Here is a 27,835-nt window from a genome sequence, read left to right on the forward strand (position 1 = left end):
ATATAAAGAAAGCGCCATTTCACCAAAAGAGAATCAACGCCATTTTATCATAAGAACAGTCTAACCTGTTGATTTAAAACCATTTTACCATTACTTTAATTCCTTCAGTGGGAAAGGAAACATCCAAAAATTTAAAAACACACGCTTCTGCTTGTTAATATGCAAATGCCTTTTCAACCCATCCCCCTAAAAAGTCAATTATTTTCAGAAAAAGATGGGAAAAGGTAGCATTGGCCTGTCCAGCATGACAGGAAGGAGAGAAGCAACACTGCAAGCATCCAACACAGTTACATACTTTTATGTCTGTGGACAAGGGAATTTCCTTTGGGTCTTGGAAACTCATTTAACTTGAGGCTAAGGAAGAAAATAATCCTATTTGAGCCACACCACACACACAGCTGGAGCAGTTAAGGAGGGACTTGGCATTCAAGAATCAGGGTTTATTCCCAGCACAAATTTATTGGTGACAGAGTCACTTTGTTGCATATAAACTCCAAAGTAGAGATTACAGGATAATGCCCGCATTCAAAAAGCACTTAACTCATCTGAAAGGTGCCAAGTAAAAATGTTCCCCTCCATCCTTAAAAACATGAAAATTATCCTTCATTAAGTCATGGAGGAGTATGGGTTGCTTTTTTGCCCCCTTTTTCTATTAGCATGAGTCTTGCTGGAAGCTGCACAGGGAGACTAGTTTCAGTTTGTAAAATACTTCCCGAAGACCAAGGCTGGCCAGATTCCTGTAGCCTCGTTAAATGGTACCCATTTGCAAAGGGAAGTTGAACAGCCACTAACAGAAGGAGTGCCTTTTAAAATACAAAGAGTATCAGAAGCCTTCATGGCCTGGTCATCTGCCAAATAAAATACAGGGATACCTCGTTTTATTGCACTTCACTTTATTGCGCTTCGCAGATATTGTGCTTTTACAAATTTAAGGTTTGTGGCAACCCTGTGTCGAGCAAGTCTATCGGCGCCATTTTTCCATTGGCGCCATTCGGCTCAGATGATGGTTAGCATTTTTTAGCAATAAAGTATTTTTTAATTAAGGTATGTACATTGTTTTTTAGACATAATGCTATTGCACACTTAATAGACTATAACAGTATAGGGTAAACATAGCTTTTATATGCACTGGGAAACCAAAAAATTCGTGTGACTCGCTTTATTGCGATATTCGTTTTATTGCGGTGGTCTGGAACCGAACCCACGATATCTCTGAGGTACGCCTGTACCAGAAACACCAGAATTATTAAAAGCCAGACACCAACCGCCCAAGATACACAGATTTTATGGGTCCAAGCAAAGCTGCGTTCAGCGTCTCAAGCAGTCTCCAGCAGGAACCTCCTCGAGGGCTGCAGACAGGATCCAAAGTTACCCTCGGTGACCAAAAAAGTCACTTTCCTAGGAGAAACTAATTCAGCCAGTCTACCCAGACAAATTATATGAATTTTTAGCAAGTCAGTTTAAGCAACCAGAAACTCTTCACTACCTCATCTAAAAACAGCAGTCATAAGACCACGACTGTCCAATTAGCAGCGCAAGGGCCATCCATGGCTAACAAGGGATTAATCTGATGCCCCCAGGCTGCTGCTTCCTCCATTGCTCACAGTGCAGCCGCAACTGGAGTCTCCAAGCTCCCCCTCCCAACCCTGGCCCAGGGAGCCGAGCGATGCAGTGTGGCACACAGCCTTCAATGCCAGAGAAGCTCACAGCCTGGGATGCCCGAATAGCGTGGTATGGCAGGGATGCTTGCAGGCAGGGAGCTAAGGGTCAATCAGGGGACCCGAGTGCACGGTGCAGCAGACAGGACAGTGCAACAAGTAGCATAGGGGCACACAGTGCAGTGGGGGGATGCACCCAGGCACGCGGTGCAGAGGACAACGTGGGCAGCAGCAGCACAGGGATGCAGAGTGCAGTAGGGAGGCACAAGAAGAGAGGGGAGGACCCCTGGGCATGCAGAGCAGCAGGGTCTATGACCCCCCACTAGCATGGCCTGAGGGTCATGCAGCCTGTGCCACACAGAAGTTGGATGGCCCCGTCATATGCCAAAGGCTCAGGGGGCACCTTGCCTCAAAGTCCCGGGTGCTAAAAGAACAGGCAGAAGAGAACTCATGATATTAGCAATGCAGATTTAAAACACTTAGCCTCCACATTGACATAACCCTCTTATTTCCAAGTAATGCCGGTAAAAATAAAAATCCATCTTAATAGCTCTGTTCTATGACCACTAGGGTGCATTTTACAGCTTTCACTGTAAACAAGCTCCAGTAAGACTATTTTATTTGCAAGGCTCTTCCTAAGACTTGGCCTCTCCAAGAGCATCTGACTCCCTTGTACTTCCTCTGAGGCAGTCCCTGAACAAGATAGGAAGCAAGGGGGAGGCCTAAATGGCCTCTACTCAGGATGGAGGGAGGTCAAAAGAGGGGTCCTGCAGGGATCTGTGCTGGCCCCAGTTTTGTTCACCTTTGTTTATCAACCGCCTGGAAATCAGTATGTACAGTATCATTTCCTAGTCTGGAGATGATACTAAATTACTCCAGATAGTCAAATCCGAAACTGATGGAAAGGAGCTGTGGAAAGTACGCAAGTAAAAAGCAAAAAATAGCACATGAACTTCAAATGTCAACACGTGCAAGATAACACGCATGAGAAAAATAACCTCAATTATAGGTACACAATGCTGGGTTCTGAACTAGCTCTTATGACTCAGGAAAAAGACCTTGGAGTCACTGCAGGCAGTTCTCTAAAAATATCAGCTCAATGTGCAGCAGCAACCAAAAATGTTGGGCATTATTAAGAAGGGAACTGAAAACAAAACTGAAGTCATGCCACTATACAAACCCATGGTGCACCCACATCTTGAATGCTGTGTGCAGTTCTGGTCTCTGCACCTCGGAAAGGATGCAGTGAAATTAAAAAAGGGACAGTGAGGGGCAACCAAAAAAAAAAAAAGGTAAAAAAAACAGGGGTATGGAACAGCTGCCATACAAGGAGACTAAAAATGCTAGGTCTCTTGAGTTCAGAAAGGAGAAGCCAAGAGGGACATGACAGAAGTCTATAAAAATCATGAAGGATGTGGACCAAGTGAACAGGAAACTGTTGTTCACCAGCTCCCAGAATATTAGAATTAGGGGTGGAATAAGTAGGAGATGGGTTTAAGATCAACAAGAAAAAGTACTTTTTAGATGCGGCACATAAAGTTAACCTGTGGAGCTTATTACCACAGGGGTCTGTAGAGGCAGAGGGCATAGCCAGGTTCAAAAAGGGACTAGACGAAGTCACGGATGATGCCTCTATTAGCAGCTATTAAACAGAAGACAAATGTATCCTCTGCATCTCTAAAACTAAATAATGGTGCCAGAGACAGATCAATTAGATATACCCAGTTCAGGGATCTCCTTCTAAAGCATCTACTCCTGCCACTGATAGAATGGATACCGAGTTAGATGGACCGTTAGTCTGACCCAGTACGGCACTTCTTATGTTCTTATGGGACATTAAAGAAGTGTCAAAAGGTTTTTTTCCCCCTGCCTTTCAAGCCAGACAACTATAAAAAGAGGCTCACTGAATAAAGTAAATATATTATGTTCTTTCCTCCACTTCAGCGTGCAGGTCACCTTCCACAATCTATGTTAGCAAGGGAAGCATTAGGGTTACAATATAAGCAAACAATAAACGTGAATAGTATCAGCAGACAGAACATCTAAAGATAGTAAGAAAATCCAGTACTGTCACAAAACTGACCCTCTTGCTTAGGTTTGCTTCTCATACTTTTGTCTTGATGTAGGCCATATGTTCTCTGGAGTTGAACAGGATAGACTGCACCACTTAGTCAAATGGTCATTTAGGAAAGAAGCCTTCAGCCACAGCACAAGGCACAATTTGATTGAAAACAATATGCCAGTGGGTCCATAATTGTACAGCTTTTATGGAATTGCTTCAGCCTGCTTAAGTGCATTGCATCCGACTCAAATGCATGCCCAAAATAATCAGAACAAGCATCCAACTGTTAGACTACTTTCAACTCATTTTGGCTCCAAGGGTTCTGATGAAATTCAGGGAATCACAGCGAGCAGGGATCCAATTTAAGCAGAACTACTATGGCAGTCTGGCAATCACACTGAGCTACTGGTGTAGGCAGCTGTGTTAGCTTGTCTTTATGCATTTGGCTTTAAGGGCAACCTTGAAGTTCAAAATGGAGTTTCAAATCAGGCAGAGTATTTACAGTGGAGCTCAAACTGTAAACCAGAAGCAGAAAGTAAATACTGCGTACTGTACATTTACACCTGAGATTCATTCTCTTTCACCATTTGATGCAGTGTTTTGGAATAAGTAGGTTCATTTATCCATGTACTTTCAATGGACTGGAGTCCGCAGCTCCTAAAGAAGTGGGGCTCCTGGCAAGGAACAGAATTGAGGGTGAGGAAAAATTCATTCGGGTTCAAGATACTCAGCCGTCTGCTTTGGATGCTCTACTGTGTACTGAACGCTCTAGGAATTCGAGAGCAACAGTACTCTGACGACATACGCTGATACCATTTCCAAGCCTTCGATTTTATAGTACGTAGGGAAAATGAGTGCTCTTAAGGCCTCCTACTCCAAACCAAACAACTTGTCAGAGGAAGAAATCATGTATGCATAACATCACAGCAAGCATGCTGAAAACTAGGGGAGGGTTAGCCGGCAAAGACCCTCCCCATACAAAAAACAGAATACCCAAGTCTAACTCTAAGGAAAGCAGTGTTGTCCAAAGACCAATAGACGCAAGACGTGGTATATGAAGGGACACACGTTAGTTTGTATTATTCTGTTAAGATAATGGCAGCTTAGCTACATATAAGCTCCAGGAGAAAATGCACCTGATTTTTCTTAAAGGACCACGGCTGCTCACCTGTCTGAACATCGATGACCATCTGATGACCGCCCCTCATTCCTGGTCTGCTGTCTTCTCCATCACCTTATTTCAAAAGCAAAGCAAAAAGTTTTAACCTACACATGATTTCAAAGCGAAGCCATCTACCCGCTTGTACAGCCTAAGCACTAGGGGGAAGTAACGTCATTTAAGAACAGCCCAGAGTTCTTTAACCATTCATGCCATGCCCAGGAATGACACAAAGAAACAGCATGTTTTGCTCAAGACAACCCAGACAACAGTTCGTTCAACTGCTTTATCTGCCAGACACAAGGCAGTGACGTGGGTAGAGGGAGCGAATACAATGCTCGGCACTGGTACTATCTGAGAATCTTGCAAGAGAAAACTTTAAAACAGTAACTGAAACATCCCCAAGCAGCTAAGCTAACAGCAGCCTTTGCATCCTTCTCTAACTGAAGAAGGGGTAGCTGCTTATTCAACCCCTGACAGGATGAAGAGCAGTTTCAAGAGGTGGCTCCAGCCACATCAGCTGGCACAGCCCAAATCCATCCAGGAAAGACAGTGCCCCCTTCCCTCCACCAATCATACTAACCAACACCCCATGTCATGACAGGCAAAAGAAAGAAAAAGTCAATTTTGCTTCTTTTACACTGCCTTGACTTTCTCTTGTGCAAATGGAATCCTACCTTCCCATTTAAAGGAGTTCTCCAGTCACTCAGCTGCTCAAGTATTACAGACTGGGGCAGAAGATCTAGCTCCTCGGCCTCATCGGGGAACTGGTGTCAAAGAAACCCTTAAATTTTATTTGCAGGAGTAGGTTTTGTCCGTGTGCTTATTTAGCTAACCCATTGTACTTGGTGTTACATACAGGATGGTTGTCCTGGGAGGTGGCTATGGCAGTGTACTGCATAGCAGAGTTTGTTAACAGTTGTCTTTTAATGGTAAAAGGTGCTGGGAACTTTTTAACAATAACTTCTACAGTCTAACGATGGCCACCAAAATTTGAGTTATTCTGGATATTTCTAATATTACCTCCATTTGTGCCAAGACAAATATATTCACAAGCTTAATTTCCATGTTGTTTCCCATTATCAGCATCACTTTACATTTAATTTGTACCATGTTTCAACTCCAATCATACCCAACAGTTATTAACCTATGGCTCGCTTGTTTTAAAATGGACCTGTCTAATGTTTGAGCTTACAGCTATTGTTTTTTTGTGAAAGGTTCCTTAATGAATTGGAGATTCACTTACATTTCACTATCTGAGAAAAAATGCAGATGCAATTTCCTTTTCACCCTGCTACAATACTGACTCCTGTAAAAAGCATGATCAAAACCATCCAATATCCTCCTTTGCTGCATCATTCCCTTACGAAAATCCACAAAGTAATATGGCAGCACTACTAATGCTTGGATGATTTTAAAAGAAGTGTCCCATTAAGAGTCTTACCTTTGGTACTTTTGGGGATGATCTGACCCCAGCGCGGCTTGTATTCTTGCTGACTGATGTACTGATTGAACAGACCATCTGCAAACACAAAAGCAGCCTGTTGATTTTTGTAAGATTTGTGCTCCCATTACATTACAGATAGCTTTTAGAAGTAGGCAATTTCATCTGTCTCTCTCCTACCTGCTCTCCCGATGCAGTTTTCAAAATGATCACTTTCTGCACATCAGTTACCTCACTAGCATATTTTTATAACATACCTTACCTCGCTCTGCATCCTAACCAGAATGAAGAGTAAACAGCCACTTAATCCACGCCCCCCCAGAATAGATTTCATAGACATTAGGGCTGGAAGGGACCTCAGGAGATCGAGTCCAGCCCCCTGCCCAAAGGGCAGGAAGTCAGCTGGGGTCATAGGATCCCAGCAAGATAAGCATCCAATTTGCTCTTGAAGGTGTTCAATGTAGGTGCTTGAACCACCTCCGCTGGCAGACTGCTCCAGACCTTGGGGGCTCGGACAGTAAAGAAATTCTTCCTTATGTCCAGCCTGAAACGGTCTTGCAGGAGTTTGTGACCGTTCGACCTCGTCATCCCTTGGGGCGCTCTGGTGAACAGACGTTCCCCCAGATCCTGGTGGTCACCCCTGATAAACTTATAGGTGGCCATCAGATCACCCCCGAGCCTGCGCTTTTCCAGGCTAAAGAGTCCCGTGGCTCCCAGCCTGTCATCGTAAGATCTGTTTTCCTGACCTCTGATCATGCGCGTGGCTCTCCTCTGGACTCTCTCAAGCTTCTCCACATCCTTTTTGAATTGTGGAGCCCAAAACTGGACGCAGTACTCCAGCTGTGGCCTCACCAAGGCCGAGTACAAGGGGAGAATGATGTCCCGAGATTTGCTCGAGAAGCATCTATGGATGCATGCCAGCATTTTGGTCGCTTTACTAGCCGCAGCATCACATTGCAGGCTCATGTTCATCTTGTGGTCAATGATGACCCCCAAGTCTTTTTCTTCTGTAGTGCTAACCAACGTAGCACTGCCGAGCCTATAAGGATGCTGCAGGTTTTTCCTCCCAAGGTGGAGAACCTTGCATTTATCGGTGTTAAACACCATCAGGTTCTTGTCCGCCCATTTGCTGAGCTTGTCCAGGTCAGCCTGGATCACCTGCCTGTATTCTGGCGTGGATGCTTTGCCCCAAAGTTTGGTGTCATCGGCAAACTTAGCCAGTCCACTCCTGACTCCAATGTCCACATCGTTAATGAAGATGTTGAACAGTATGGGTCCCAGCACAGAGCCCTGAGGGACCCCACTGGTCACAGGGCACCACGATGAGTGACTGCCATCAATCACAACCCTCTGGGTCCGACCACGGAGCCAATTTCCCAGCCAGCGGATCGTGGTGGACCCAAGGCCACAACTGGCCAGTTTGGCCAAGAGGTGATCATGGGATACCAGATCAAAAGCTTTTTTGAAGTCAATATATATGACATTAATCTCTTCTCCCTTGTCCAGGTGATAGGTCACCTGGTCGTAGAAGGAAATGAGATTGGTCAAACAAGACCTACCCGCAACAAACCCGTGCTGGCTATCCCTTAGGATGTTAGCCTGGGCCAGTCCCTCAAGGATGGCCTCCTTAATTAACTTTTCTAAGATCTTCCCCAGGATAGAAGTCAGGCTAATGGGCCTGTAGTTAGCCGGATCCACTCTCCTCCCTTTCTTGAAGATCGGCACTATACTGGCCTTCTTCCAGTCTTCGGGCACTGCACCAGAGCGCCAGGAGTTTTCAAAGACCCGTGCCAGGGGCTGGGCTATGACACTCGCCAGCTCCTTGAGTACCCTGGGGTGCAGATTGTCAGGGCCAGCTGACGTGAAGGTATCCAGCTTCTCAAGGTGTTCCTTCACAAGGTCAGCATTGATGGAGGGTAGGGGATCCCCCTCACCCAGATTTCCCTGTCCCATAGCAGGCATGGGCATCCCGTGTGACTGATGAAAGACTGACGCAAAATACCCATTTAATATGGAGACTAAAAATGCTAGGTCTCTTGAGTTCAGAAAGGAGAAGCCAAGAGGGACATGACAGAAGTCTATAAAAATCATGAAGGATGTGGACCAAGTGAACAGGAAACTGTTGTTCACCAGCTCCCAGAATATTAGAATTAGGGGTGGAATAAGTAGGAGATGGGTTTAAGATCAACAAGAAAAAGTACTTTTTAGAAGTGGCACATAAAGTTAACCTGTGGAGCTTATTACCACAGGGGTCTGTAGAGGCAGAGGGCATAGCCAGGTTCAAAAAGGGACTAGACGAAGTCACGGATGATGCCTCTATTAGCAGCTATTAAACAGAAGACAGATGTATCCTCTGCATCTCTAAAACTAAATAACGGTGCCAGAGACAGATCAATTAGATATACCTTTTTAGATGGCTTTTTCCTAGGCGTCAGTTGTCAGTTGCCCCATCTGGTTTAGCAGGGGTCCAACATTGCCCTTGCTTTTCCTCCGGCTCCCCACATATCTGAAAAAGGACTTTTTGCTGTCCTTGATGCCTGAAGCTAGTTGGAGTTCAGTTGCAGCCTTGGCTTTCCTGGTTTGGTCCCTGCAGGACCGGACCAGCACGGAGTAATCCTCCTTGGAGGTGAAACCCGTCCTCCATCCTTTGTAGGCTTTCCTTTTTAGCCACAGCAGGTCCGCTAGGTCTCTGGAGAGCCGGGGGGGCTGCTGTGCCTTCTTGCTGCCTTTCCTCCGTGTTGGAATAGATTTAGCTTGTGCACTGAGGATCGCAGAAAAAGGCAGCATCTTCTGCCTGGCACCAATGATCTATAAACCTCTGGTGTGCCATGCTTAAATTAAAAATGGGTTCCTATTTCCATTATTTAAGCAAGAAAAAGGAAGCTGACCACAGTTATAAAATTAGTCATTTAGTACAAGTTGCAATGAAACTAGGTCAGACAGTATCTCTAGAGTTCCAGCTAACAAAAAGGACAAAACACTCTGATCTAATGTTTCGTTTTTCCATCTTCCAGCATTTAAACAAAAACAGGAAGAGCAAAAATAGCCATGAAATTCTTCAAAAAGAGTTAATTACAAAAGGAAAAGGGATGAAAACTTATCAGGTTGCTGGTAGATCCTCTTTTCTGTAAGCAGTACTGACCCCAGCTCCCTGGCCAGATTGTAAGCGGCTACCTACACTTTCTAAGTTTGCGCACATTTTCAATCATTCATTAAGAGCCCAGCTCCTACCTCTGATCAGTCCCTCCATAAAGTAGAATGTTTTCCATACTTTTCATAGGCTTGATATGAGTTTCCAATACATCTGCAAAGGGTACTTTGCTGCTGTCCTTCAGTTCCCTCCTTAAAAACCTTTTACTCTGCCATGTTCACAGACCTGATGTGTTGTACTGAAACCACTGTTCATCACGTATATCAATAGCATCTCATTGCCGCCTTATGTTTCCCATCCATCTGCATCTGTCATAGGCTGTAAGCTTTTTGGGACAGGGGCTGTTTTTTCTGTATTTGTACAGTGCCTAGTGCAACAGCATTCTGGTCAAAGACTTGGGCTTTTGGGGGCTGGAATAATAATAATAATAATAATAATAATAAATAGGACCAAGACAGGACTCTCCAGGTGTGGAGACACCAAAACTTAATGCTCCTATGTTGGAAATTGCTCAAATTAAAGGTTGCACATGCATTTTTAAGCCACTTATAAATGGCTACATCTGGATAGCACATGTGTGAATCCCTAACTATACAATGATTACACAAGGTGCATGTGCATGTGCTGGGGACAGGGGAGGGTCGTGTTTATTTAAACCAGTGGTATTCAACCTCTTCAGGCTCTAGGCATCCCTCATTCAGCTGAAGGCATACCCCACTAAACTCGAGGCACCCCTCAGAAAATGCTAGCTCTTACTTTTGACCCATTTACTGCTGCAAAGAAAAAATATTACTGCTGCAAAGAACTCAAAAAGACCACAGAAGGTCTTTTTTTTTTTTTTTTTTTTAAAACAGTGAATCTCTATTTAAAAATCCCTGGGCACTTTCACATATGCTCCAGGAGTAGGGGACATGCTTTATTTAGAGCAACTCCAAGAGCCGCCCTAATTAAAAGCGCCCATTGTGTCTCGTGTACTAGTGTCCCCACGCTTCAAAAAATGTTACAGGGGCACTTTTAATTAAAGCTCATCAAATGAGCTTTAGTTAAAAGTGCTCTCGCCGCCATTGCCATTTTGAAGCGTGGGGAGACAGATACATGAGATAGAGGCTGCTGGAGGGCGCTAATTAACATGCTCTAGCAAACTCGATTAAATCGAGCCTGCTCTGACGCGTTGTAATTACAGTGCATCAGAGCAGCCTCCCTGCATGTCTATAGGCACCCTCTGGTTTCATCTCATGTCATGTTTGCCCACCTCAGTAATAACATCATGTGGCACCCTGCGGCACCCTTGGAAGAGTCTCGAGGCACCCCACGGTACCATGGCACCCTGGTTGAGAGCCACCAAGTTACACAGGGGCCTCAGTTTACAGCTCAGAGCTAGGATAAAAATCATTTCCAGTACTGGTTTTGGTTAGTAGGAAAGTTCACAGGAGTTATTTCTCAACTATCTTCTCAGGTGTTTGTCTGAGCGTTCTCTTGTTGGCCTTTTTCCCTTTTGGTTGGGAAGAGAAAAAAAAAAAAGGAGAAGAATATGTGACTGGAATGAAGACCCATACTGGTCATTTTTAGCTTTAAAACCAAGTATCAATTTGGATTCAGACATATATGCGCAATATCCATCACATTGTTTGAAGTTGGTAAGAAATTCCATATCAACAGAAAAATCAGACAGATTTCTCTAGCCAAACACTCATAAGATCCAATCTTTCTGAAAACATTACAAAGTTTGGTCTTCAGGAAGGCAGCTAAACAACAACTCTTATCCCTATGGCAGCCAATAGACACAAATAGACAAAGAGGATGAATTACACCATATATGACCTGAAAAGAGTAGCTTAAACTCTCTCTCATACTCAACACCCACAGGCTGCACTTGTCAAGACATGACACTTCTCCCCTACTGCGCCTTCAGCTTCTTTTAAGAATGCTTCTTTTCTTCCACGGGACATTGGTTTGGAAATATTCCAGCTCAATTCCCAGAAATGTTTCTTTCAGCTGGGAGCAGTTCCATGTTTGTTCTCCTTATACTATAAAGCGGTAATGGCTTGATTTTGGAAGCTGAATTGTTGGTTGCTGGACCCAAGGGAAAAGGGGGGAGGATCCTGGGTGGACCTTGCACCAGGTCTACCCCAGTGCACTGCTTACGCTCTTGGTCCGGATGGCAAAGTTCAAGCACATCCAAATAAACAGTGCGCTGCACAGCCACAGAGAAAGATCAGATCTAGGCCAGATTAGGTTTTGGTCAGCTGTTTCCAATGAAACATTAACAGTCTGGAACATTTTCAAAGTTTTTAAGAAGTGCATACTAGATTTAAAGGGAACTTTTTCATTGGCCAAGAAATCTATTTCACATGGATCAAAATGCACCTTTACCTTCTTCAAATGCAACTGCAGAATATTTTCAGCAAACAAAGGTACATAAACTCCTTCACACCACTTTGAGATGCATTGGAGGCGATAAACAAGCAACTTCTAGAGAGAAGCTATTGATCAGCAACATAAAATTAACTCGTTTGGCAGCCAATTAAAGTTTAAACACAAAGGATTTATGCAGGATCTGAGGGAAGTAATTACATGGTAAATTAGAATGGTTTTCAACTTAGAATGGTTTTCAACTTGTTCATATTATATGGCTTCTACAGCTAGAAAAAACAGAATCCTGTATATAATTTGTTTCCTTTTAAAAACCCAACCCTCATCCCTGTACAGATGCCTACCTATTTTCTTGCTAACATTAAGCAATGTCTTCTCTGGGGCAGCAAGTTTACCCTTCAGTCCCTGCAGATTTTCTTTTTTAAATGAGGGAGAAAGCTGGCAGCACCAATAGCTGCAAAAACACCTTTTAAAATAAGCTAATATAACAATTTCTCCAAAGTCAGAGGTGAACAGCAACCCCAAACCACAATTCAAGTGGCTGTGGCGTTACTGAAGATTTTCCAAGACTTCGGAGTGAAGAAGAGAAAGAAACCCATGAGTTTCTACTCCACCCCAAGGGTGAATCCATTTCTTTCACTGATCTTTGTTCTTAGCCAGTGAGTCCCAGTACTGGCAGGCGCTGAGTTTGCAAACGCATCTCCATTTTATATACCCATAAATAAAGGTGTTCCCCCACGCAGGCCCTCATGATCTTGCTCTACCTCACATGCCCTGGAGTCCAGCTAGCACTGCTAGAAAAATGTCCCTCTGACACTTTTGTTCCAAGAAATACAAAACGACCGCTCCTGCTACTCCAAGGTCTGTACCCTGAAGCGTGGCTCAATTTTACCCTAAAAACTTCCAGGCAGAGACCTGGTTGTTCCCTTCTTGCACGCCATAAGCCTGGCAAGCACCAAGCGTTATGAGCAGCTCAACTACGTTTCTGGCTAGTGACTTTGAGGATGATTTGTCAATGGATGACCAGATGTCAGATATCAACGTGACGCCGGCCAGATGAAGCACGTCACTAAATGTAACCAGAACAATGCGTCTGGAGCTTGCAGATCACACAAACGTGGACTGTTTGTCTTCAAGCAGCAGTGTTTCACAGCAGTCTCATACAGGTCCATTTAAAACCTGGACTCTGCTTGCTTTCTGTAGGAATACGAACCGACTGCCCATCAAGAATGACATGTGGAGAGGAGGCAGGGATAGACCTCCCGTCCGGGCCTGCTCCTGCTGGTTGGGGTCCAGGCCCGCTTCCCCACTCCTCGCTGGCGGGAGGGACAGCGGGGACCAGCGGGCCAAGCCAACCCGGCAGCAGTGCGGGAGATGGGAGGAACGGGCCCAGGCCCGCTGTGCATCCGGTCCCTGTCTTCCCTGGCCTACCGTGTTCAGCACATCCTGCACCCTGCTCTGCCCCCACCCCAGGGACTCAAACTGGCCACCCCTGTGTATTTGGGCTATGCCTGCAAACCAGTCAAGATTTAGGGAGCCTTTTATTTTTATTTTTTTAAGGGAGCCGGACAACTGCCAGAGTTTTAAATTTGCCCATTTTCTGAGCGCAAGGCACACAGAAGTCAGAAGAGTCTGTGGGAACGCAGGGCTGTCAGCTATAACGTTCTCAGAAAAAAAAATCTGGTGACGGGAACAGAAAGACACCAGTGCTCATAAGGACTGCAAAAAGCAGCTAACATCACTGATATTCATTCTCATCCACCTGGCTTTCTCCATGTCGAATGCTATGGCAACATCCAGAAACAGGAATGCAGAATGGGATTTAAATCTAGCATTTTATGTTTAAATCACTAATACAATTTTTCTACTGAATTACATCTATGATTCATCCCAGTGAAGCTCACTGCACCCCTCTGCATGCTCCTTTAAAGTTTGAACTTAAGACCAATGCAAGGTCAGCTGTTCTTGTGCTCAGGTGTCTACCATGGCAGAACAGTTCAGTCTCTGAAAGGCTTTGAATTTAAGGGTTTGCAAATTGGGCATTTGTAAATTTATCTTTAACTGGCTGTATTTGCAGTGCTGCAAGCACACATTAAAAGTACCCCAAAGATTTGTAGCAGATTTTTTAATCTGAAAAATACAATATACAGAACAAGGTTCAGAAAGAAAAATCTCAAGTCCTCCAGGTGAAGTATCAGAGGATTGTTTCACAAAGTGTTAAGGAGAGGGTTAGAGAAGAGGGAGGGTGCTTGGTATACAGCAGTCAGTCACTCTCAACCAGGATGCCACGGCACCCTAGGGTGCCTTAAGATCCTTTCAAGGCTACCACACAATATCAGCACTGTTAAGTTCATAAACATAATTCACAAGATAAACCCAAAGTTTTCAAATAGGAATCCACAGTATCAAAAGCATTATGACCTGTTGCGGTCTTTGAGTTCTTTGCAACTTTTATTTTTTCATAGTCAAAACACAAGTGAAAATTAAGAGCTGGCATATGCCAAAGGGTGCCTTGTGTCTACTGAGAAGGGCCTCAAGTCTGAATAGTTTGAGAACCATGGGTGGACAGGAAACTATCTCAGACAACACAGTATGAAAGAAGGGCATTACAGAGAATACTAAACAGAAGAACATTTAAAGAACGAAGGAGCATCATAAACAAACAGTGTTGGCAAACATGAAGTGTAGGGTTGGGTTCAGGCCAGAACGAACATACATTTTACCTTCAAGCCTAACAAAGAGGAAGATCCAGTTGTTCAGATGCTAACCTGGACCTTTGGAAACCAGATGTACATAGACTTCTTGTGTGATCACAGGAAAGCAACATAGTGTCTCTGTATCAGGGGTTTCAACTACTTCCCTACCTCGGAAGTATTGAGAGTACTTCCACAGCCCTCCTGTTTAGCCCAGCATGAAGGAAAATAAGGGAGACCAGCAAAGGAATTCAATTGTGTGTTCAAATCAACAGAAAAGGGATCAGTAGAGGATAAGCAGGAGAGTCACCCAGTTTGCCTGATGCTGCCTAATAAGTTACCCAAGTCCTCACTAACTGAAGTTTGGCAAAGGCAGCTCATTACAAATGCAGCTGTGCATGTGCAGATAATCATCCTTCCTTCTTCAGAATCAGTGACAAACTTAGGGCATCCAAGTAAGAAATGTAAGTTATTCACCAATTAACTTATTGTGGGAAGAACTGCTTATTTCTGCATTTACAATATGCTGGGACAAGAACAATGCTTAGAGCTGCAGGTGTCAGGTTAACAGCATAAATTTTTGCAAGACCATGTGTCAGGTATGCGTGTTTTTGGCAATATTTCTATATTAACAGAAGTCTTGGCATCCATTCAGAAACACCACCATGGCTTATTTCATCCAGAGCCCTAATACAAGTTACACAAGCAAAAATGCCTTTGCTTGCATAATGTGCCTCCATGTTAGCAGGGAATGCCAGTATTGCTTAACCAATCAACTTTCTAGTTCTTACCGGGTCCAAGAGCTACAGGGGTAGAAATTTTAGGCACATTACAATGCACATTTTATTGAAGCAAGCAAGCAATTGTTCAAGATACTCTGTAGCAGCAGAAGTCAGGAGCCAATGTAAACCTTACATGTAAAGTGATGGTGCTGGGTGAGCTAAATTATTCACCACAATTCATTTGTTTTTTAAACTAGGATAGAAAAACAGTGATTTGTTAACTAGTTTGACATGGGATCCAGGTTCTTTTACTCTGGTTGTTTTTTGCCAATTTTCCTCCTGCTTTTCGAAGTGAAAACCATGGCAGCAATTAAGACTCATCTCTTGAACAGAGATGCTTCTAAGCACTATTTAACAGGCTGCAACAAAGCAGGTTTAGAGGGAAGCAGAACAGTAAAATGTTGAAGTGTGAACAGGGCACATCAGATTAAAAGAGCTGAACCTAAAAGCAGTAGATCAAAGGTTGGACTCCCTGACCCAGCCTATTTACAGGAAAAGCTGAGTTCTCCAGCACCTTACAAGCTGGCAAGCTCTGTTAACTGGCATGCCAGCTTGTAAGGGAAAAGTGAAACCGGAAGTGCCCACCACGGCACTTAGTTTTGCAGAGCCCCCACGGGACATAACAGCTTGAGTGGGTCCCCACTCCCTGTCCCTTGGGGCCCATGGGAGGGACAGTGATGCAGCAGGAGGGGCAGCGACACCCCAGACATGGCAGGAGAGGCAGTGGCCCAAACAGGCAAAGACACCTGTTCAGGCCACTCGGTTATCCAGCACCCTCCATTCCCCATGGGTGCCAGATAAAGCTTTTACTGTACTGCGTAATAAGCGAGGATCCTGGTTTCCTCTGATAAAAGATCTAAAACTTGTTGATTGAAACTCCCAAAAATACAAGTTTTTCCACAATTACTTGTGTATATGTGTGTGGCATTTCACATGACACATTGTGTTCAACTGGTACCTATATACATAGGTACCAGTTGAACACAATGTGTTATTGATATATTTACAATTTTAAAGCAATTTGGAAGCTTACCAGTGCCCCTCAATCATAATTAAATCAATTATAAATACCTATATATTTTGGCATTTGATTTTAGTTTTATGGATGGAAAGATCAGAGCCCCCACTGCCCCCTTTGCTCACTAGCAATTGTCCCTCCCCACTATTTTGTGGAGCTGAGCAGCCCTGACATGCCAGTACCCTGGCCCTGCCTTTGCCCCTCACTCCCAACCCTCATCCCCCGCTATGCCTGCTGGTGCCCCTCACTCCCAAACTGCAGCCCCTTAGCCCTGTTGTTGCCCCTCACTCCCAACCTGATGTCCCCTGCCCCCAGGCTCCAACCCCCCAGCGTGGGGCAGAGGGGGTGTGGGCATACAATGCACAGGTAGGCACGGGACATCATGCACACCCCCAGATTTCTGCACTCATAGTGAGGCACGGGGTTGCAGCCTGGCCAGACCAGCAGGCCTTGGGCCCAATGGGTGGGACCTGGTGTGAGGGCGCAGAGCAGGGCAGGAAGGTGCAGTGCTGCCACCACCGCCACCATCACCAGGAGTGCCACACTGCCATGAACACCAAAGTGATGCACCGCAGCAGTGTGGACTTGTGCCCCGCTGATGCTGCCAGGTAGGTAGGGGGTGTCTCACCTTGGCAGCCATGGCAATGCAGTGCTCCCTCCTGCACCGGGTCCACCCATTGGGCTGCGGAGGCAGCTCCTGCCCAGGGCCAGTGCATCATAGAATCATAGAAGTAGGGTTGGAAGGGACCTTGTAGATCTTCAAGTCCGACCCCCCGCCTGGATGGGACAAAAACTGGACTCAAATGAGTCCAGCCAGGTAGGCATCAAGCCTCTTCCCTTCAAAGTTGGTTCCAGCTCCCGGCCACCCTAAATGTGAAGTAGTTCTTGCGGATGTCCAATCTAAACCTCCTCTCCAACAACTTGTGTCCATTATTCCTTGTTATGCCAGGGGGCGCTCGGGGAAACAGTGTCCCCCCAAACCCTTCTGGTCCCCCCTACTGAGTTTATAGACAGTCACCAGGTCCCCCCTCAGCCTTCTCTTGTGAAGACCGAACAGGTTTAGGTCCCGCAGTCTTTCATTGTAGGGTCTGCCCTGTAGTCCCCGGATCATGTGTGGCCCTCCTCTGGACCCTTTCGACGTCGTCCACTTCCTCCTGAAGTGGGGCGCACAGAACTGGACGCAGTACTCCAGCTGTGGCCTGACCAGCGTCGCCGAGAGGGGGTATTCACCTCCTTGGCCCTGCTAGAGATGCACCTGTGGATTCACGACAAGGTCCGGTTAGCCCTGCCAACCCTAACCTCGCATTGTCGGCCCATGTTCATCTTGGAGTCAATAATGACTCCAAGATCCCTTTCTGCCTCCGTGCTCTCAAGAAGGGATTTTCCCATTCTATAAGCGTGCTGCTGGTTACTACTGCCCAAGTGCAGCACCCTGCACTTTTCAGTATTGAAACGCATCCTGTTTATGTTAGCCCACTCCTGTAACCTATCCAGATCTTGCTGTAATCTTTCCCTCCCTACTAGCGCACTCACCTCACCCCAAATTTTGCTATCATCAGTGACTTTAAACAGGTTGCTTTTCACCCCGTCATCCAAATCGCTGATGAAGAAATTGAACAGCGCAGGCCCAAGAACCGAGCCCTGGGGGACTCCGCTGCCCACTTCCCCCCAGGTCGAATATGACCCGTCCACCACTACCCTCTGAGTACGACCCTTCAGCCAATCTGCAATCCATCTGACTGTGTAGGCATCAATGCCACAGTCGCCTAGTTTTTTTAAAGAGTATGGGGTGCGAGACAGTGTCAAAGGCCTTGCTGAAGTCTAGAAAGACTACGTCCATGGCGACACCTGCTTCCATTGCCTTTGTGGCCTGATCATAAAAGGCAATCAGGTTGGTCTGACATGACCTGCCCCTAATGAAACCATGCTGGTTGCCCTTGAGCATTATCCGTGAAGCCGGCCCATCACAGATGTGCTCCTTGAGGATCTTCTCAAAGAGTTTCCCAAGGGCCCTGCAATAACCCTGGGGTGGAGAGCATCTGGACCCGCTGACTTGAACATGTCCAGCCCCTCCAGAAGCTCTCTAACCCAGTCCTCCCCAACCTGAGGTCTAGAGGCGTTCCCCTCAAGTCAGTCTTGCATCAGACAGACTGCTTCGCTCTGGGTGCAGAAATTTGGGGGGGGGGGCAGTTAATGCCCCCTCATAACCCGCTGGTATGTCACCTATGGGCCCAATCTCTCCCCTCAAGTACATGCAGCAATGTGGAGCCATGTCCCCATCTCATCCCCTCCCCACCTCCATCTTGGACAAGCTGCCCATGGCTCCATCCCACTCCCCCGCCTGGTCCTGCATTACAACCTGCTCCAAGCCTGGACCCAGGACACTGCCCGGGCTGGGCAGTACCCCAACCCTAGCTATCAGCCCTGCCCCACTCCCTCCCTCACTGTGCGGGCACAGCGCAAGCCACTACCACCACCTCAATCTCCCCCCAGCATCATCTATGCCCCCCCCCGGCCCACAGGACTTACCTGCAGTGAGTTTTGGGAGCTGCTCTCCACCATGCTGCCTGGCTCTATTGCCAGCCACATGGATGTGTGTGCAAGCAGATGCACATGGTGCCCCTGCTTCCGATCACCCTCCTCCTGCTCCCCCAGCCCCAGGCAGCCCTTTGCAGGCTGGAACTCTCCAGACTGCAAGTGGAAGCCTACAAGGTTTTTCTTCTTTAAAAGGATTTTCCGCTTTAAAGAAGAAAATCCATGTTTTTCCATATTTTTCCACAGGAAATGGAAAATCAGGATCCATGGGAATAAGAGTCACATAGTATCTCTTTGCCAACCTTTTTTTTTTTTTTTTTGGAGTAAGACACATGGCGTGGGGGGGCACACTATTTTAAAAGTGAATTTAAAACAAAAGCCATGGATAACATACAATTTTTGGATAATTGCATAATCTTACTGAAGTCTTGTCTTAGTACTTTCCTAATACACCTCATCTTCTCTATGGTGTTCCCTGAGCATTACATTTGACTTTGCCATGTCGGCTTTTTGGATCAGAAACCTAGTGAAGCATTTTGTACACCTCTGAGGTTCCCCAAAGCAATGGTAATAAGGAAGATGTCAAGGTTGACAACTTTAACCTTCCTCATGTAGAGCACACTTACATTTAAAACAAAAAGGTTGATAAGGCAATGCACTTTAAATATTTAACAGCTACTTGCTGAATATTATTATGCATCATTTTAATATCCAAAAGGGAACATTGATATTTCAGCAGGATTCAAGCCAGCATACCTCCTTGCTTCACCTACCATTGACTGCTTTTTCTATCAGTTCTTCACAAGCATCAAAGTCTCCCTTCAGCACTAGTTTGTCATGCAGATCTGTCAACATAGGGTGTTCCAGTGCAATCTTGGTTTTCTTCTGCAGCGATTCAAAAGCCTCGGTGTAGTTGTGCTGACGAAAGTGCTTTAGACAAAGGCGAATGGCTTCCTGTTCACGGTACTACTGGAACACAAGAAAACCTATGAGAAGGGTAGATTTTTTTTCCTTTGCTTACACTGCAGACGTTAAATTCTTCATTCTGTTTACAGGGTTCGCCCACTGAAACTACAAACTTCCCTGGCACCTACTATTTCATGTTATGAGTTTTCTGCTAGTTAACAGCATTTCGTTTGATGAAAATACACAAGAGGCGATAACAGTGTGACAGTACCAAATCTCCAACATTGTTATCGATACATTTTGCCTCTTTGCACAAGTCTGCATAAAACATAGAAAGCAGCCAGGAAAAAGCCTTTGCTCAAATGTTATGTAAGTGTCATACGATCAAATTATGTAACAAGGTACTTTAGAATAGTAAGTGGGTCACTGCTTCTCTAGGAGCATAAGGAAGGAGTATGAAAACAGGAGCATACGCAGGGAACAACCACCAGCCACCACCACTTGGAAGTGGATACAGAAAGAATGACAATTCACAACCTCAAACCCTCAGCTGTCTTGTGTAAATATATCAGCAGTTCCTAATGCACATGCCAAAACTATCCCACTACGCCTCAAATATCAACTTTGTGTCTCATCTCTCAGGTATATCAACGCTGCCCACCTCTTATCAGATTGTGCAGGCTTATGACACCATGGTCTGGACATGTCCGAGTCTCACCGAGAGTTAGAAGGCTCAAAAACAAAGTAATAAATAATAATGAATTTGATAAAAAGATTAGAGGGGACGGATGTTAGGGATTTTCTAGGAGCTAAAAGTAAGCAGAACTTGAGCTTCAAGTTACGCTCCTAAATCTCATAGGCTCTTTAAAAAAACAACCATAATTCTTTAGCATTAACATACGTTGCCCACTTTGATCGAACTGGATTGGGAAGATTTTTTTTCATGACCATGATTATACACCAGCGTTTCTGTTTCTTTTAAACACAGGTAAAAGGAGATGATGTTTAAAATAAGCCTATTTTTAGGAGCAAACATTGGTTTAACTATACATAAATATCATTTCCTTCAAAACGCCTAGAGTCAGATAAATTTTGACAAACATTTTGGAAACTTGGAAGGGACAGTGACATTAGATATTTTTAATAAGCTGGGAGTATTAAATTCGGTGACAGGCATTTTGCTAACTGGAAGAGAAAGCAAGGACTTGAGCCAATAAAAATGTCAGAATGACAAAAGAGTTTGCCAAGACAGCAAAGGGCAGAGTTTCACAGTATCGCTGGATATGCAAATGAAAAGAGGGGCATGATTTTGAACAGCTAGCATGCCATTTAAAATTTTTAAGTAAATATGCTTAGTACCACAGTAAAAGCTGCCTGGCTTTAAGGTTCAAACCACTCAATGCAAACAGCAGCAAATGAAAGGACGGCCGCCTACCTGTAATAAAGACTAGACTGCAGTGCATTAAGCTTTCTTACTTTAGTCATGAAACTAAGTCTCCATTGAATAAATTAATGATTTTGTTAGATTTGGCTCACAGTCTAATGGGAACGTTGGATGCTAATTTTGTTTGCTTGTATTTACAAAAGCAATGTGCCCAAGAACAAATTTTTTGTTTAAAAAAAGAAAATGCAGCACAGTAAAGTTCGTGTTGCCAAAATCCAGGAGTATATTAAGCATCTCATTGCCTGCAATCTGTAATACAATGCTTGCCTCCTGAGACTGCAAGATTCTTCTGTGCAAAGACTGCATCCCCACCCTTCTTTGGATAGCACCTACCATAACTCCCAAGTACTTTAAAACAGCACTAATTATGCATAGCCGGGCTCAAACGGGCAACAATCAACAGTGGTAGATTTGGTTTCCCTTAATTTCTTAATATTTAACAAAAAAGAATGATGTCAAATATACAGTCTACTTCAAATAAGTACTGTATTTATTCAACTCCAAGATGGGGCTCCTCACCCCAGTAAGTGGGGGGGGCGGGAAGGCATAGGCACTGAAGAAGGACAGGCATGGGGCAGGCAAGGTGCCAAGAGGCACAGGTACAGTGGTGGGTGGTGGCGGGGGTGGATAGGGGGCAAGATAAGGGGAAAAGGGTGGGAGTCAGACTGCCCCTCCCCCACACACCCAAACCCAGAAGCCACACCGCCTGGCCCCCAGCCTTGGGGGGGGGGGGGGGGGGGGGCGGGCCACGACAAATTTAAAGGCAACCTTCCAATAATTTGAATCTATACATGGAAAATTATAACAAATTTATACATTTTCTACATATAGAATCTAATTATTGGGGGGGGTTGCCTTAAATCTGAAAGTGTTCTGCTATTCACTAGCAAGCCCATGAACAAGAACAGGAGCCACACGTCCATCAGAGCAAGGTCAGTAAGTGCTCTGAGGTTATTCTTTCAACAACGCCTCTCCTCCCACCCAGTAGCCAGGGGTAGGCTGCATTTTAACCATGGCAGCCACTTAATGAGTTGTACTGCAGACTCTTTCAGCTGCCGCTAGCAGTGCTGTTTTTGCCATTTGCTATTTTTTGGTGCACTTTCAGCTCCAATCTACAGCCCTGCAGAATCCGTGATATACATATAAAAAAGGGGATTACTTGTCTCCCATGTTGGAAGCTGTTTTGCAAAAGGCCTGGAAGTCTCCAGTGTGGCACTGGGGATGGTTGATGAGTAAGCCAGTTCAGCTGAAGAGGTCCAAAATCTAGGGAGTTTTAATCTTTAATCAGTTGTTGGTCAAATGTGACAACTGGCTCGAACTATGGGAAACACACCTGTAGGCATCCCTGGGTTTCAAATGAAAAAGTGCCACAACCTTCCTTACTGAAATCTGTTACCTACAACACTGGGCTAGAGGAAACTGGAATTTGACTGGACAAGGAATTTTAGGAAGGCATTTTTTAATTTTTTTTTTTTAAAAGATGAAAACTTAAGAGGTGGAACAGGATCTGGGGCCGAGATACACAAGTGCGATTTAAGCAGCTTTGGGGCATTTAAGGGCTCTTACACAGACGTGCAGGGCCTGCTCCAACGCGCTGGAAATCCATTGCATTGGAGCAGATTCAATTAACCAAGTCTGCTGGAGCACTGCTGCGCTCCGGCCGCCTTCCACGTCACACGTATCAATGTCGCCCCACGTTTCTGTGCTGAAAAAATGGTGGTGGGGTGCTCTGAAATAAAACATGTTTGATGAGCTCTTGTTCAAAGCGCCCCATCATTTTTTCAGCACAGCAACACTGATACACATGACATACGCACACCTTTAATTAGTGCGGCTTGCTAATTAAAAAGGGCCGGCGCCACATCCCACAACACGTGTAAAAATGCCCTTAATTACCAAGTATAATCCTTTTGCACAACACACAGCAGCCATAAACCGTTTCCAAAACTAGATTCCTCATGCATCTCCACTTTGACCTGGAAAAATCCCAGGCAATTAGATTTGGGCTACATCTTCTTCTTGCTCACAAGTGATCCAGAACCACCTGGATGGGTCAACTCCATTTACATTTGGGTGTGATTTGGTTCCATTCTGGAAAACATGAGTCATCCTAAATCCTCAAGTGCTTAGACAAAAGATTCGGGCCCCTACTCCCAATGCTGATTATGCATTTTGCATTAATAAGAGTCGTTTGATAAATCCACAGACAGCATTCAGACCAGGCCCGAACCCAGGGCTCCCTTCCTCCTTCCTTACTGGGCTTCGGAGAGGCTCGTCCTTGCTCATTCCCCTTTGGGACCCATTATTTTCAGCCAGTGGCCCAGCTCCAAGAGGAGGGGTGAAGGCAACTCGCACCACAGCTTACCCCCATGGCCTGGTAGTAAGGGCACTTGCCCAGAAGTGGGCAATCAGATTTTAGGAGCACCTCAAGCTATTCTCTCCCACAGCAAGAGAGCCATGCATCTCCCTAGGCCAAATAAGATCATACTTTGGAGGCAAAATGTTCTTTTTGAGCTGACAAGGGAAAAAAAGTCTGTCAGGCAAAATAAGATCTGAAATGCCATTTGCAGTCCAAGAGAGCAGCGTGGTTTACGGCTGAACTAAGCAGGTAGTGATTGCAGCATGGTCTTTTCAAAGCCTACTAAAAAGAAAGGGAGCAGCTGGGAGGGGAAGTTCCATAGATTTTAACTTGGACTGTTAATAGTTATTTTGAAGGAGCTTGCAAACACATGTGCACAGACACAGACATTTTCCAAACATTTGCAATATAACAGCATCTGCCCAAGTGCTCAAGAAATCTCCCTCCGGCTATACAGCATGCAAATGCCACAATATACAGTAAGGAAAAGTTTACTTGTGAAGGACAAACACAACATTGGACTCGACCTGCTTAGATGTAAACATCTATTCAATTAAAGATGATCTACAAAGCCCTGGAAAAACTGTACTTAGGATAAACATATCACTCAATGGGAGGGTGGGGGGGGCAGCATTATTTAAGAACTGCAGCTTCAGCTCTCTAACTCAGAGCTGTTCACAATAAAAAGTCATTAAAAAACTAAGACAGACAGTTTTAAAACGAATTAATTTGTGTTTCTCCAAATTCCCGCCTCCAATCCCCCATGATTCCCTAGCAGATACCCAAGGAACAGAAAAGCAATGGTGCACAGTTTGACAATGGCACCTGACATTCAAGCAAATATTATTCTGAAATGCAGACCTACCTTGCTGTACCAGTTGAGACAGGGCTGGACCACATCTGGATCATCAATACCATTGAGTTCAACATACCAGATGCTAAAATTGAAGCTAGGCCCCCATGATAAGAGTGGAACTGGAGGAGGATGGGAGGGAAGGGGCAAGGGTAGGGGGGAGGAAGAGAAAGAGAGAAAAAGATAAAGCGTCAAGCATTCGATGCCTTATTTTTCAGACCTATAAACCTAATTTAAGGTAATGCATTTTAGTTTTAGGAAAAATAAAAACAAACTCTTTATATACAAGCTTTAGGTTATTGCTTTTATTTAAGTTCAGAAATTCTACCAGATACATATCCTTAAACTGCTACTGAAAACAGTTAGCACTGGGAAGAGTGGATGCAGATACAGTTTACTTAAAAGGGGGTGGGGGCAATGTTTGTTTTAAGCATACAGCAGCTGCTACCTCTGTGTTGCTGTAGTAGTGCATACTTGCTAAATCATCCTAAACCCTGACCCCCAAAAAAGAAGGGTCAACGGTTTTGCAGTGGTTTTGCTACGTTTGCTACAGAACCACATAGGCATAAGTCGCATGGTAATAGCCCAAATCAGTAGCCTGTGATATCAATATAATCATTATGCCTGCCTACACCCCAAGGCAGCAAAATCTTTGAATGAAAGATGCTCCCACAGACTTAAACAGTTCAGACTGGTGGAAACGAACTACAATAGCTCAAATGGCAACATCCTGACACGGATCTGAGTTATATCTGCAGAGTACGGGCAGTACTTGATTATGGCAGCGGTCTCCTTTATTTCTAAATCCGTCACTGGAGTGAAATGTTTGTTGGCTAAGGGGCAGGATGTTAGACTGGATATTTTGTATTCCAGGATTTGCTGCATCAGGTTGGAAACCGCAGGGAGTAAGTTGCATCCTTTCCTAGTTTTAAAACCACCGAATACAATATTCTAACCAATGAAACCAATACGGTTTTATTTGGTTAATTTTATTTCCTCTTTTGCTTACCACCAAGGACAAGCCGTTACTTTAAAAGGCCCAGAATAAGACTACTCTTCTCTTCTACCCCATTTCTAACACCCAAGGTATAATGTCATCGGACAGAGTGTTTAGGGTACTTCTTGGGCCATCACAACCCAAACAAATGGTAACCATCTCTCTCACTAGTACTCCTCATTTGGAGAACTGCTGCAGCTGCAGGTGAACCATGATGCTATGCTCAAGCCCACAAGTATAGAGGAAGCTTAAAAGGATTGACCCAAAAAACTTCCCTTTAGGACATGTGAAGCACTGCACCGGTTATTTCCTTATTCCATGTTCTTATTTTTCGAGCTTCTTAGTTTTACAGCTACAACAAAACTGCTTAAGGGCCTAAACTATTTTGACTAATTTTAACAAATGTTCCTTTAAAAATTAAAAGCAACAAGGTGACAAAAAGTCGTTTGTTATAAAATCTGAGGCATCTCAGGTACTACCTCCAAAACAAAAGGTCTGTAGGCAGATCCAATACACATAAAACATAATGCTGTAGGTACGCAGAACTCAGCGCATTAACAAGTATGAGCTAAGACAGAGGACTCTGTGCTATATACCACCTCTTCTGTGCTTATCTGAACGGTGTAGACATACCGGAGAAAGAGGACTCCCGTCCCATTCATCACATTAGTGAGCAAAGGTAGAATTTCATCATTTTTTGTGATATAAATTGCATCTCACCAGTTGCAGCAAGTATTGCTATTGCACTCTTCAGAATAAAAGCATCAACCCCAAGGTGCTAGCCAAATTCCCCCTGGGAAGACCAGTGCTCAAAACACTGAGGCTTCACATCCTCATCCAAGTAGTTTGGATTTTTTATTTTTTAACTGCTTGATTGGGTAGGGAGATTGCAACATTAAGAAATTCATACCAGAAGATCAGTTTCAAGAAATTACAGTACTAAAAATAGGGAGTTTAAATGACAGCCCCATCTCAAATCAGAACTAATGAACAGATGTCAAAAATAAACACAGTGCAAAGGCTGATGTGGGAAATGCAGAAACAGAGGATCTTTACTTGATATTTGTGAGGATCCCATTGCAGTATTGGTAATCTTCACATAACTTCTAGCTACGCCCTTCCAGTCACTATCAGTCCTTGAATTAATCAGTTGATGCACAAGTTTTTCCTGGCACAGACTTTGGATGGGAGGAATAAAGAGGATGCAAAACTGAGCTTCAAATCAGAACAGCACAAGCACGATCTACTTTCTTCTTACAGAAGCCATGCAACACCACCATAGTGCACTCATTTCCAGTTGGAATTAATGGTGTAACAGTGACATCAATTATATTTACCACTGAACTAAGTAAGAGCTAAATTTAAAGTATTACCAGGGCAAAAGAGATGTTGAGCAGTAATCAGAAAGATTAAAGACCAGATACACTGCTCAGTATCAAAAAAAGCAACTTCAAGTGTTTTGAGGCTGGATATCCCTATCACGCTATACCTGCTCAACATACTCTGCGCAAATGCTGAGGGAGGGAGAATGGAAAGAAAGGTAAAATCAGACCCTAAGTGCTGTATATGTAAGGGCATATGCTCTAGGCATAATTTTGGATACCTATAGCCCAGGGGCAGGCAACCCCCAGCACACATGCCGGAGCATGGCATGGGAAGGCATTTTGCCTTTACAATGAAGATTGGGCCACTCATGGCTCTCCCGCCATGCCAACATCTTACAAGTTGAGGTTTCAAGTGTTTTTAGCACTCTGCCCAAAAATGCTGCTGAGCCCGCTGTAGCCTTTCAAGTTCAGCTTTTTCAGCCACAGCAAAGCACACATTCAGTATATGTGCACATCCAAGTTTCCATTTTAAAAAAGTAAAAGCCAACTCTAAGTGTATTTGAGCATAAAAAGATCTTTAAAAAAAAAGCAGTTTTCTGAATGGCAAAATAATCCACCCTGCACGCAGATAGCTCAAATGCGGCTCAACGATTTTTGATCTGAAGTTGCCAAAGTAGCAAAATGTCTCAAACCTGGGGTTAGTTCCTACTCCATGCATTAGACAGCAATGGATTGGAATAGCCCACAAGTCCCCAAAACCAGTTAACGCACCTACTTTTATTACACCGTCATCTTAACTGTAACAGGGGAAAAGGGGGAACAACACAGCACCCAATAAGGTAGGCTGTGGCCTACAAACTCACACCCCCCGGAACCAGTCAGGCTCCAAGGCACCAACCTCCCCCTACTTTCCTTATGACTTGGGAATAACAGTCTTAAGACACAAAAATGAAAAAAGGAGGAGGACCCATCCACCTTGTGTATCCACTGCTCTTCAGGGACCCAATCCAGGTGGAATAGGTTCATACATGGGCACTTTGGTGGAACAGGATCTTGCCCTTGATCTTCAGCATCAG

General features: G+C 44.6%; 1 protein-coding gene across 2 annotated transcripts in view; it reads right to left on the reverse strand.

The window, feature by feature from the left end:
- The window catches only part of MKLN1 (muskelin 1), a 124,350-nt gene that overhangs the window by 82,954 nt on the left and 13,561 nt on the right, over positions 1-27,835 (reverse strand). Inside the window, exons 4-7 of one of the 2 annotated variants that reach the window (XM_090041556.1) lie at positions 24,450-24,559; positions 19,649-19,841; positions 6,324-6,401; positions 4,889-4,954 (exon numbers count right to left, since the gene is read on the reverse strand). In XM_090041556.1, the coding sequence (XP_089897682.1) occupies positions 4,889-4,954; positions 6,324-6,401; positions 19,649-19,841; positions 24,450-24,559 (447 nt within the window). Of the gene's footprint in view, positions 1-4,888; positions 4,955-6,323; positions 6,402-19,648; positions 19,845-24,449; positions 24,560-27,835 lie in introns of those variants that run through there. The other variant, XM_090041557.1, reaches the window with a different exon arrangement.

Source organism: Crocodylus siamensis, chromosome 4, assembly GCF_052110815.1.
Source record: "Crocodylus siamensis isolate JL-2025a chromosome 4, ASM5211081v1, whole genome shotgun sequence".
NCBI classification, from domain to species: Eukaryota; Metazoa; Chordata; order Crocodylia; family Crocodylidae; genus Crocodylus; species Crocodylus siamensis.